The following is a 12605-nucleotide window of genomic DNA, read 5'->3' as shown; positions in this document are numbered from 1 at the left end:
CTGCGTCATATATTGAATTTCACTCTTCTGAGAAGGCTTTCTATGAAGTGCAGGATTGTGTATGAGAATGTTTGAGCATCCTTCTAGAAGTGCCTTTGTGAGATCAGACACTGATGTTTGACAATAAGACCTGCATCCTATTCTCTGCTCCAATTCATCCCAAAGTTGTACTATTGGTTTGAGTTCAGGACTCTGTCCAGCTATTCCACAGTCTCGTCCATGTCCTTATGTACCTTGTTGTGACATCAAGTTGAAACATGGAAAGTACCGTTTCCACACTGGTCCCAGAACAAAATGTCTTCATATGTTAAGGCATTAAGAGACCTTTGTTTCTAAGAAGATCTCTATGAACTGCTCTAATCTAGTTTGTCTGAAGTTTACAGCTATTCACCTTGCAGAATGTTGACTATCTCTGCACCTCAGCATTCGTTGATTTTGATTTTCTTTTTTTAACTCTTATTTATACAGGCTGTCCCATTAAAACCCAAGGTCTCAATTTCATGAGAGACCGTCAATGTCAGATGGCCTTGTCCTTTGGGGCTCGGCTACCACAATTCCCATGACCTCCCACTTATTGCACAGGTGGCATCCAATTTCGGTACCAGGCTAGAATTCACCAATCTCCCAAGAGTGATTTATTTTGTAAAAGCAGTCCAACCTGCATACACCTGTGACCATGACAGTTTCTTTAGCAGCTTGATTTAATGAAGAGGATAGGAGAGCAGATGTTTTGAATGGAAGAGAAAGAGCAAGTTATTCAGCAATAAACAGGGTCTTGTGTGCTCCCTCTCTCTGCCTGAATGGACCATAGACATATCATGGAAAAGATACAACTATGAGTCTTCTTCGCTTTCAATAGTCTTCTTCGTTCAGAAGAGTCTTCTGAACGAAGAGTCTTCATTCGTTCAGAAGACTCGTCATAGAAGAGTCTTCTGAACTTGACTTAGTACAGTTTACGTCGGGTCCATTTGGTGTTTGGAAGTTGACTAAATTTTGTCTGGGAAATCAAATCGAAAATTGTCCGTTTCTGCTTCGATCATTTCTCAGTGCATCTCTAGATTTTACACCTGCAAAGAATGGGATGATGTTTTGCTTATGTGGCTACAGGTGGTATTACATGAAATGTTAGAGGAATAGTTTCACACTTTGGGCCCGACTTTCTGGTGATGAAAAGTCCATCCTCTTTGTGTAAAACAAAGAGAAAAGTTGCATTAATCCTCCCAAAGTGTCAACCTGTTCCTAACTCTTAATGTAACGATGTGTGACTAGATGACTTGGTGACATGCACTCTACAGCTTTGGATTTTTATTTTCATATGGTCATGCTATGCTGTGAAAAAAAAACAACTATATTTTATACATGGAAGGAAATGTGTAAAAATATGGGGCAGAGATGATCTTGCAAGTTCCAAGTGGCTGCACTTATTTGCAGCAAATGAAAGTGAAGAAAGTCTGTGTGCAGAGGGAGGAAAAAAAATTAAGTTCTGTTGAGATTTGTTAGCATGTTCCCAGCATGCAGCCACGGATGAAACATCAGCACCCCATGGATGGATGTATTAGTGGGAATGAGGCAAATTCGACCCATGCAGATGTTAAAGGGGGGGGAAAAAAGCCACTGAAGAGGAACAAAACTTGTTGGGTACCTGTGTGGCTCATAGCTTCCTCCATCTTTACCTCCTGATTGGAAAAAAATAACAGTAATCGATTGTTAATGCCTTGATTCAAAGGGATGTAGGAGGGAAACAAATCAGTCACACTGAGGCTTTCTTCATGCACCGCTGCTAAATGCTATAGAGAAACGCAAACACTGGAAAATTAAGGAGAGAAAGAGAATTGGATATGAAAGAAGGAAAACATGGAAGGAAGATAGAAATTGATTTAGGATAAACTGGATTTGAAGGGTGGAGAATGAAACAATTTTCTTCTTTTAGATAAAATACAGAAGAGTGAGTTTTCTACATTAATTTACTCTTGCAACCTAGGTTTAATCACCTATTTCATGTTCAAAAAACATCCGCAGATGTGTAGAATAGTTACTTTACCAGTCACTTTCCTGGTTAACAGAAGAGGCGTTTGATTCTAGGAATGGCAGGCAGTTGAAGTAAGAGCCCCCAAGATATTTGCGCCACGTGTAGTCATGCTTTTCACGAGTCTGCCATGCCAGTAGTGAAATGAGTTTTTGGAGCACAGCTTGGCTGCGCTGTGCCTGCATTTCGCAGCTGCTAATTACAGATGAGAAGGTTTTACCCTCAGGTCATAAACATCACAGGCAGTTCGTGCCACACACAAACACTGCAAGTTTACGTCATTGTGACATTACGTAGTAGTCACCTCCACCACTAAGCCGTCAGTTACGCCAATGACAGTTTTCTTATACACTCAGAGTCAGGAAAAGAAGAAGACAGCCAGAGTGGACAACTGTAACACAACTTTAGACTACTGACAGGCTATAACTTCATATCCTCGAGGGAACCCCCCCCCCCCAGAAAAACCAGCAGGAAAACTCCAAAGCTGAAAGAGAAGTCAAGAGTGTATGTGTGTAATAGGGACTTAAATATTGAAACAGAAATCTTTAAAAAAGAAAAAAAAAATACCTTCACTTGTAACTTTACCTCCTGATAAGGAGTAGATTATTTTCAAACACATGCAACATGCATGGATGTGCAAACACACACCATCCAAACTAAAACAGGTCCACAACACAAGAGGAAAACCTCTAAAAACAACCATCAACAAATGCAGCATTGCATAACAACTGCCAAACTAAATCTAAATCATATCTGTCATTACTGGTGAGGTAACAGCTACCAGTACAACCCCTTATTCAAAAGTCTGTATGCACCCAATGACAATGTGACATGAACCAAACAGACAGCAGTGTTCTTACCTGTATCCGAGCCTTTAGGTCGAGGATTACACTGCTTGTACCCTTGACAACTCCTCATCTCCATGAGCTGTGCGTGGAGTGAGTTCAGGACGTCCCGATCCACAGCGTAAACTGCGTTTGTCAGCTGCAAATACAATTTAAACATATAAAGATATTTACATGTTGTCTACAAGTGCATGTATGCTTTCTCTGGAACTTGTTAGAAAATGACCAGCCATAAATTCTCAAAACTTAATTGCCTTGAAATGTTAAAAACAGTAATGACAGTGACCTGGTGACTAGAGCTTCAGAATAATATAACTGTGTCAGGAAAGACAGGAACCTGCAAAGACGGTTCAGAAAAAGAGCTGACAATAACCAATTACGGGTGTCATGCACATCTTGTCAGTTTTATGTCTTGTGGTTCAATGGTAGTCAAGCTGATGCCTCAAAGGTGGATAACTTGGAGTTCATTATTGTATTTCTTTTCTACCTAAACTTTGTTCAACTTCAAACACCAAACTCTTGATATGGTTAAACTTTTCATCAGATGAGTTAATACTCTGAATAGCCACTTCCACATTGAAATTTTTCTTGCCATGTGATTTTTGTGATTCGGTGTTTTGCTTCCGTTTTTGATCAAAAATATTAGTGTGAAAATACTTGAGCTCTTGATTATTTCTAATTATCAGTCCTAATGAGAAGTAAATAAACTTTGTTAACTATTTTTCTCTGCGTTTAACTGCTTCAAAAAGCAAGGAATGTCTTCAGTTGTTTCCCTGGCACAAAAAGACATGGTCAGACGTACGGAACAAAAAAAACTGCTTCTCAACATGATGGACTGTGAACCGTTTCAAAAGTTAAACAGACTTTGTGGTAGATTTAGCCAAAAAAAAAAAAAAAGGTTAAAACAAGACGGTGATTGTGCAATACTATTTGAAAATTCTTTTGTAGTCACAATAGCAACAAACACAGAGTATGATGAATACAGACAGATCTTCACGCACCTGGTACGGGTCACTGTTGAGATCAAAGTATTCCAGGAAGCCGGTGGAAAACTCACAGAAGAGTGTGTTATGGGTCTCATTGATGGTTCTCAGGCACCAGTAGGTGTTGTTGTTGGAGCTGGTGCAAGCACAGAATGCACCCACTGCAAGGTAATTGACACCATCATAAATACCAGAGCATGCAAAAGGCCAGGTGTGGAACGGGTTAAAGTCATACTTGTGGTTTTATACACATACATGTCCAGAAGGGAGCGGTCTGCCAGTGGTCGTTGTTATGTGTAAAGCAAGTGAGGCCTGGCAGGCTGCAGTCGTCTCCCTTCCTCTGCCGCTTCTTCTCCTTCCTTTCCTTCTTCCTGCGCCGGATCTCATTATACAGCTGGGTCTTCCCTTCGATGTCGTGTGTGGTCTCCCTGTTGAACAACAACAAGACACGATTTTTTTAAAACCGTGACGCAATCGTGACTTTAGTGCCTTCCCTTTCTGGTGCCAGTAACCACAGCGATGGGAGACGCAGAGGGGACTTCCAGAAGGCACCACACGTGCTGGGGTAGGACAGCCTGTTTACGCTTATGGTTAGGCACTCAGTTTGACCAGTTCTGCCCAGGATGACATCCTATCCACAGCCTTCTTGTCCTCCCTCCCTCACACAAAACAGATACTGCTGGAAACAGCTGCTTTATATCGGCATAATCACAATCCCAGAGTTTCACGGTGGAAGTTGATCACTGTGTTTGATGGACGTTCTGATTTCTCCTCTGTTGAATCATTTAATTCTTCCATGCAACGCAATCACTTCCAGGCACACACACACACACATAGCAATTCACAGCAAAAACATGTGCTTTGTCATTTAAACTCAATTCAGGAACCAAACTTTTAAACAACTTAATGGATGGCATGATGGTTCAGAAACTGGAGAGTCCCTAAAGGGCAACAAACATGAACGCACACTGGGTGAAGTGATCTACAACCTGGTTAAGCAAGTTTGTTTCTGTTTCTTTAATAATCACCAAAACAATAACAGAAACTCACTTGAATGGATGGAGCTGATCATTCCTGCCCTTCAGTCTCTCTCCCTTGTTTCTGAAGCCTTTGTTAAAATAGCTGGATTTACAAGCAGAGGAAAAGAGTAACAATGGGAGTAAAAGAGCACTCAAGTGGTAATAAACATGGCAACTACATGAATCCATCAATAACTTAGAGTTTTTACAGTAATATAATTAGATGAAGAATTACTTTAAAGTAATAAACATAAACGACAAACCTCTTTCCACAGTCACAATCTCCTGGTCGCGTCCTTTTCAGATGGCCTCTGACTTCTCGAAGGTTCTTAATTTTGTCTTGAAGGGCTTCAATCTGGGTGAGAAAATATGTAGCTAGGAGTTTAAAGTTTTATATTTCCTATCATTTAAGTCAGTGACTTGCAATTTCAGGAATAAAACAAACAAAACACGCAATCAGACAGCTCACCTCCTGATCAACATAGCTCTTATGATCTTTCCAGGCTTTAGAAGATTGGTAGATTTCTCTCTCACAGTGAATGCTGTCATTCATCAGGATGTAGCACCTACAAAATGTTCAAGAAAATGCATAAACTACCCTGAAAAAGCAGTCAATGTCAAACACCTCTGGAATAGGCTTACTTGTGAGTAACTTTCACAGAGTTTAGGTATCCCACTGCATTGGTATCGTCCGCCAGCATTTCCTCTGACCCGTCATCAGACCCCAAATCGTATTCTGGGTCCTCTGAGTTGTAGTGTCGCTTTGAGATGCCGCGGCGGCGGATGCCAGACTGGTCATCTGCTTGCAGGTCGACGTCGTATATCTGGCCCTCAAATTCCACAGACAGCGATCGAGCAGGCCGGGTGTGTACAAAACGAGGGCGATAACCTGAAAGCCGCCAAGAAATTAGAGTTACGCAGTTGTTTTCAGATCAGATCAGTTTTTTGAAGGGGCTTGTTCATTTTCTAGCCATCCATCAATGCATCCATATATCCATCTAGATCAAATAATATCAAAACAATATTTTGTGGCTATCAATTTTTCTCAAAAGCTCTGTCCTGTGATAGGTGTAAAACTCCTGTCACCCAACGTTCCCTGAGACGGGCAGAAAGATTGAGATACAGTCAATGAATCAACTGGAAGAATTTAAGCTCCAGGGAAAAGAATGATGATTCAAGACTATGTAAAAGAATAGAAGTAGTTTACGTAAATGATGAAAACAAATTGTTGATGGCAAATTTGATTGTTGGTTAATTGCTTGGAGCCATCTCAGTGCTGGAAGCTGTTGGAACATTATTTACTTTATTCTCTTTACATGGAGAAAAGATCATTTTGACACCTTTATGCAAATATGGAGTAATCTATCTAGAAACATGAAACACCTAAACAAGTGAAACCTTAACTCAATACACTAAACATATACTCTTTAAAACAAAGTTTGTGATTTGTGAAATATTTTATTCTGTATGTGAAAACACTATATATTGTATGCATGTGAGCTTCAGTTTTTCATCAGCTTCTGTACTTTAATTTCAAGTATACTACATGCTAAGAACAGAAATTCTCCTTTTCTGTCGATAAAGAAAAACAGTTTCTAAAAATATGTGATCCGTGTCTATAGTTGGAGGAACAATAATCCAGATTAGGCCTGACTCCTTCGATTTTTAGTTGGAGCTGGGCAAAGAAGAGATGAAAAGTATTTCTCAAATTCTGTTTAATAAGTCATTGTTTTACTATGAGAATGGAAATGATAATGTAGAGGCCTGCACACATAGTGTCATAAAACACATACTGGGCAGAGATGGATTAAAATAATCAGTGACCAGTTGGAAAAATAATGATAGATTTATTTGGTCTGAAAATGTATTATTAGTTGTAGCCTTATTTTGGTCACACACCACAAGAGGGCAGCATATTTCTGAAATTCAAAGTTCCTGCAAAATGCAAACCAGAACTGTTATTGGATGCTTGTTTCTTCCAAGCACTGACTCATTTTAGAGCATAAATAATCAGTTCAATAAAAATAAAAAAAAAATCAAGTTCTGGAATGTACAGTGTAACAAAACAAGATATATCTCTAAACCAAAACAAGTCAATAAAGTACCTTAAGTAGATACGCCTGGTTCTTTATTGATAATATAATGTCTTTTTGATTTATTTACATTAGATAACAGGTATGTGGTACTCACGCTGTCCTCCTGAGGAGAACCGTCTTTGGGAACGCCGATCGGCTCTGGTTGGTTTGTACAAAGGGTCCTCACAGTCACACACTTTCTCTCTGTTGTCATAACTGCTGGGGGGTCTTAGGCTGCGAACCCTCTTCCTGGACCCTTCCTTAGAGCCACCTTTACACTTCTGGATCCTCCACTTCCCTGTGATCTCCTCCACACAGTGCCATTTCTGCCAACACCCAAAGCGGAAAGGGGCATCGAGAACAATTTGTATAGCTATTTTTGTTTAGCAATTTCAGATTTTTAAACAATCTGGAAGGATTTTAGAGGTTCGTTTCCCCCGGCATTTCAAGTCTCAGTTTGTGGATGAGATTGGCATCCTAGTGCTGTAGCAAAAATAAACCAAAAAACCACCGCATGAGATGAATTAGGCTCATTTGGTGTCTGTAAAACAAAGAGGAAACCCCAATCACTCTCGCACCAGCCGTGTCTGTGCGTCACCAACGCAATTATGTAAATAAACTCCCACACATTTGTCTACATCATCTGCACCTTTCTTAAAAGGCATTCCAGTAGGAAATAAAGCTTTGGAGACTGATTAGACCCTGGATAAAACCGGACCCAGACGTCTGCAGAGTGCAGCACAGAAGACCGGTGCTTAGTGTGGGAACAAGGGTACAAACAAAGACTTGTACGACAGATCGGGTTTCTTCTGGAGGAGCTTACGGGGCAGCAGTGGAGCGGTCATGTCAGAATTAGAAAAGATGCAAGGGAGAGGCATGCAATGTAGCCAGAGGATGAAAACAATCCGTCTTTCTTTATCTGCCCCTCTGAGTGCAGCCACTGTGAAGACTCAATGCAAGGTATGCATGTGTAGCAGGACAGCAGAAGATGATGGGAAACAAAGAAGGATGGGAGCAGTTAGAGACAGCTTGATTTGCCAGCAGACTTGCAGTTGGGAGTGTTGGGCTTCTAGTGGATGTTATTTTACAGCCATCTGGGTTTGCAATTTAAGATTTACTCCACAGGATGCTTCCCGGTTTTATTTTGTTTGGAATAGAAAGAATGATAATGCAACCTGAAGCACGAAGGGCAAAGAAGCGAAGTGACTCAAACCTGCCATGAACCCCCGACAATGCACGGGAAGATTAAAAAGGCTTTATTACATACAGCTGAAATGCTGCACCCACACACTCCTGAGTTCAGCCGAAGCTGCTCCGTCGCTGCCTTTATTAAGTGATTGCTACATACACACATTTATGTGGTCATAAAGTGGATCTGGATTGAATTAGTTAGACCCTCAGAAAGTCTGCCCGTCCTTTTAACACTACCTGAAATTTGTAACGATTTGTATTTCTCTGGCCTGTCTGCTCCAGGGCCACTTACTGTACCATCTGGCTGTTTGGTCTGCCAGAAAATTAATGGCCGCAAGATGAAAAGCAAGTACCCACAAATTAATGGACCGCAAAACAGAGCAAAAGAGACCAATTATAAAGCAAGTGATGCACTTGTAAATGCTGCTTCAAGAGTGGCCCACAGATATCCCCCACCAGGCAATATGAAGACCATCTAAAGTCCAAGAAAACATCTTTGCTGGACAACAGGGGAGTTTGGAATCTGTCAACTATTGCTTCCAGCAACTTCTAGATACATTACTGTCTTTGCTTTACCTGTCCTGGCTGCTCGCAAGGTGTCTGGAGTTCTGCCAGCTGGCATGTTTCTCTGACCTTCTTGTACTTTGGAAGACTGTTGGTCTGCTGAGTGCTCATAGAGTCATCCTTCTTCCTCAGGATCTTACTGCAGGAGAAAAAAAAATCGTGAAGAGCACAGACCATGCAAACTATGTATGGTCTGTGCATAGTTTGCACAGGGTCTCTGCACATTTTTCATTTCAAAATTTCACCTTATGTTCAGGTTCAAATTACATCTTCCATCAGTTCCCAAATCTGGACATGCTGGTAAGAAAACAATTAGTTGTTTAGGGGATTCTTTTTTATCTGTGTGTTCCACAGATTGTGAAGCAATAATGAGGTTGCGTTGATTGGACAACGTGGAAAAGGACATTCCCTTTTTTGCTGGTATTTGGACCAACTCAGATCTGCTGTTTTTTAAATACCTATAACTGTGACTCGTTAAATCAACTCAGAATTACACTCCACTGAATACAGACATCTTGTTCTTTTGACACCTTCAGTCTATAAAAGCTAATTACCGGTTTTAATGCTGTGTTTGGCATTGAAAGCCCACCTAGTTTTAAAGCCATAGGGAACAAGTGTAAAACACTATTACATAAAAAAATGTACAGTCATAAAAAAATGAGGGAACAGCGTTTTGAATGACTATTTATGAAATGACTGAATTAAATGCCAATGACATTCATTTGTCCAAGTAAAAAAAAGTTTAGATGAAATATTTGAGTCAAAAACAAGTTAAAGTCACAATGTGGCAAATCAAAGACAAAGTGAGTATTTTCCAGACTTTTCAAATATTAATAAAAGCATCAACTCTGAGGCAAATGATTAAATTGAGGGGTTCAATATCCTACAAAAAGGCTTTTCATCTAAAGAGTCTTGTTTCTCTCCACTCAGTGATTTCATAGAGTTGGCTGGAGAATTGGTAATATGTTTTGTCTCTTTGTGCCTGACCGTCTAGACTTGGGGATTACATCTACCTAAATCCAGACTGTTTCACATCAGTTCAGCATAAAGTTTAGCCTCAATCCCAGATTTTTCTTATCCCCCACTTTCTGCCAAAGTGTTCTTAGCACTATGACAGAATGACAGCAATGACAACAACCCGTTTCCAAAAACACTACGACCAGTTTCTCATCCATCTCTCGCAACACCCAAGGGAAAGAATAGCCAACTTTCCCACACAAGCTTGGCTTTCGTCTCCTGACTTCAGTCTGGGATGATTAGAGAGCAAACAGTTGTTGATGTCACTCCCTGATGACTGCATTATGCAGATAATGAGATTTTTGAAAAACACCGTCAGCTCCAGCTGTCTGTGGTAGTACTGTAAGGTCATCTGAGGGTGTCGAATCACAGAGCATGTCACATGAGCACAGCCTCACGGAACACATCAGCTTCTGTGAGCGCACTGCTATCAAGTGAGGTTAATCTCAGCCTTTAGCTACAAGTGTTCCAGCAGACAGACTTTGCAAACAGTGGGGATTAATGGAACAGCTTAAAAAAAACAGAAAAAAAAAACGCTAAAGGTCACTGCTGCGTTATACGCGGTCTCGGTGTGTGTCAACACAACTGAAGATTTACCGATACGCTTGAGTAGATTATTGCAAATGCGGGCAAGACGTCATTTTACTGGAAGAGTAGAGCCCCAAAATAGCAATTTGAGGCAAAATATAATTTTTACGGACAAGCACAAGAAGGAAAATGCTCCAGAAGGTGTGCAGAATATTATAAATGAGATTTCAAAAGCTCTTCGTATAATCTGGCTTCAACTTGTTTATTCCACCAATTCTTTTAGCCACCCAAATCTTGCAAAGACAAGCTCGATGAGATTATCTTTGTCCCGTCAGTGCATCCATCAGATGAAACAAAAGATATTATATTCAGTCATTTCAGAAGAGATGCTAAATAAAGAACTAACAGAGCTTTGTGGCAGAGCTACTGCATACAAAGCCGTACAAAGTCATGTTTCAAATTTGTTGCAAGCAATGCAGGGCATGCCATGCACAGGTAAAGGAAGGTACTCTTGTCAGATGAGTCCAAATTTAAACTTCCTGGCACACAGGCAAAACAGCATGTGTGATAGAAAACTACCTCTGGAAATCACCCAGAATATAGTATCCCCACGGTGAAAAATATAGTGGTGGCAGCATAATTCTCTATGAACTCTTTTGTTTTAAATGGAAAACTTGCTGGAGGCTGCAAAAGACTTTTGACTGGGCTAAAGGTTTACGTTTCAACAAGACAATCAGAACAACAATGGGAAAGTGCCTGGCCAAAAATGTCCACTTCCAGATGTACAAACCTGGTAGAGAAATCCCAAGAAAACGGTCGGCTGTAACTAGAGTAAAAGGTGAATCCACAAACCATTGACTCAGTGATGGACAGGGAAGGCAAAGAATGGATCATTTTCCTCTTACCACACAATTAAGTACTACTTTGTGTTGGTCAAAAAAATTATATTCTGTAGTTGTAACATGGGGAAAGGCAAAATAGTTCAAGGGTTATGTTAACTTTTGCAGAGCATGGTATTGTTCGTGAAAACAATTTAATGTCCTTTACTCATAAGTGTCAGCACCCTCTGCATGAACCGTCATGATTGACCAGAAATGGCTTCAGCCTGCAACTCGGGAAGGTAACAGCTTTACGGAGACTGAAAAATCCAAACCGATTGCGGTCAGGAAATGGCTGAGAGATAAGTAGCAGAACGAGGCAGATGTATAGCATGAACAGGGAACATCCATTGAGCCCTTTTATTTAAACACGTTGTTAGTTTTATGTGACATACGATGTGCCTGTGGTGTGGACCCCAGCTTACCCTCGCTCCACCAGGAATGTATCTCTCCAGACTTTGGGTTTCCGGTTGGGTTTGAATCTGTGAAAACAAAACCGGACAAAGTTTATGGACTGCTTTTTGGAAACATTTTATCTGCGGCAGCCTTCAGACGAAGCTTGCCAAGATTATGGAAGCTGATCACAACAGTCTTTTGGGAGTTAACAGTCTTTTGCTCTTCAGTTTTTCTGAGTCTCTGGAAGCATTTTAGTGCATTTATGTCAACAATAGATGCTTTGTAGCAGACAGATATTTTGCACTCTCACTGTGCGCTGTTAGTACAGTGGTTTTTGTGGAGAAACACATGATTGAGCTTGCAAACAAATTCTGAAGAAACCTTAATAAAGTGGGACCACAGCGACTTGCAGCCAAAATCCCACAGCCTAAAAGGAAAAAAAATCCTCCAAATTACTGGCTGTGTGCTTAGCTGGAGTTAATGTAATCACTCGTGTTGTGGAAATTTACATTTTGTTGGTAATGACCGATGAAGAGCATAGCTGCATGGATCACGCAAACTGTACAGTTATTGTTCAAAACGCCTATAAAGGCATGACATTAACTATACAGACCTGTTGCCAGTCCGCTCCTGTTCCAGCAACTTAAGGATGGACTTTCCATCCATATCTGGGGGGGTGTCGAGTCCGGCAATGTGAAGAATTGTGGGAGCTAGGTCGATGTTCAGCACCAAATGGGGGTTTCTGAAGAAGCGCATGCACACAGAGGTCCCAATATTAAAGGAACAATTTCTGAACCAAAGATAGAACAAAATAGAAATAATGTGGGCCGATCAGTACTCACACTGCCCCTGGATCCACATTTGGTCCCCTCAAGAAGAACGGCACCCGGATATCAAAATCATACGGCATTGACTTTCCCTTGACTAACCCAAACTGACCAATGTGGTAGCCGTGGTCTGCTGTATAGATGATATAGGTGTTGTCTAGCTCGCCAGTTTCCTCCAGCATGTCATAAACCTGCAAGTACAGCACAGTAAGAGAAAGCACTGTTCACTTTGCTAAACATTTTAAGAATTACACTC

At 40.8% G+C, this 12605-nt stretch overlaps 1 protein-coding gene across 3 annotated transcripts in view; it reads right to left on the bottom strand.

Moving 5' to 3' along the window:
- The window catches only part of sulf1 (sulfatase 1), a 43335-nt gene that overhangs the window by 4720 nt on the left and 26010 nt on the right, over nucleotides 1-12605 (bottom strand). For 2 of the 3 annotated variants that reach the window (XM_023326008.1, XM_023326009.1), the window contains exons 7-19: nucleotides 12365-12540; nucleotides 12136-12264; nucleotides 11552-11608; nucleotides 8716-8842; nucleotides 7064-7274; nucleotides 5516-5762; nucleotides 5343-5439; nucleotides 5137-5228; nucleotides 4905-4976; nucleotides 4110-4282; nucleotides 3873-4015; nucleotides 2887-3010; nucleotides 1643-1676 (exon numbers count right to left, since the gene is read on the bottom strand). In XM_023326008.1, coding sequence (XP_023181776.1) covers nucleotides 1643-1676; nucleotides 2887-3010; nucleotides 3873-4015; nucleotides 4110-4282; nucleotides 4905-4976; nucleotides 5137-5228; nucleotides 5343-5439; nucleotides 5516-5762; nucleotides 7064-7274; nucleotides 8716-8842; nucleotides 11552-11608; nucleotides 12136-12264; nucleotides 12365-12540 — 1682 coding nt within the window. The remainder of the gene's footprint in view (nucleotides 1-1642; nucleotides 1677-2886; nucleotides 3011-3872; nucleotides 4016-4109; nucleotides 4283-4904; nucleotides 4977-5136; nucleotides 5229-5342; nucleotides 5440-5515; nucleotides 5763-7063; nucleotides 7275-8715; nucleotides 8843-11551; nucleotides 11609-12135; nucleotides 12265-12364; nucleotides 12541-12605) is intronic. The other variant, XM_014468354.2, reaches the window with a different exon arrangement.

This window comes from Xiphophorus maculatus, chromosome 21, assembly GCF_002775205.1.
Source record: "Xiphophorus maculatus strain JP 163 A chromosome 21, X_maculatus-5.0-male, whole genome shotgun sequence".
NCBI classification, from domain to species: domain Eukaryota; kingdom Metazoa; phylum Chordata; class Actinopteri; order Cyprinodontiformes; family Poeciliidae; genus Xiphophorus; species Xiphophorus maculatus.
The sequence above is the reverse complement of the archived record's forward strand: the minus strand, read 5'-3'. Positions and strand labels throughout refer to the sequence as shown.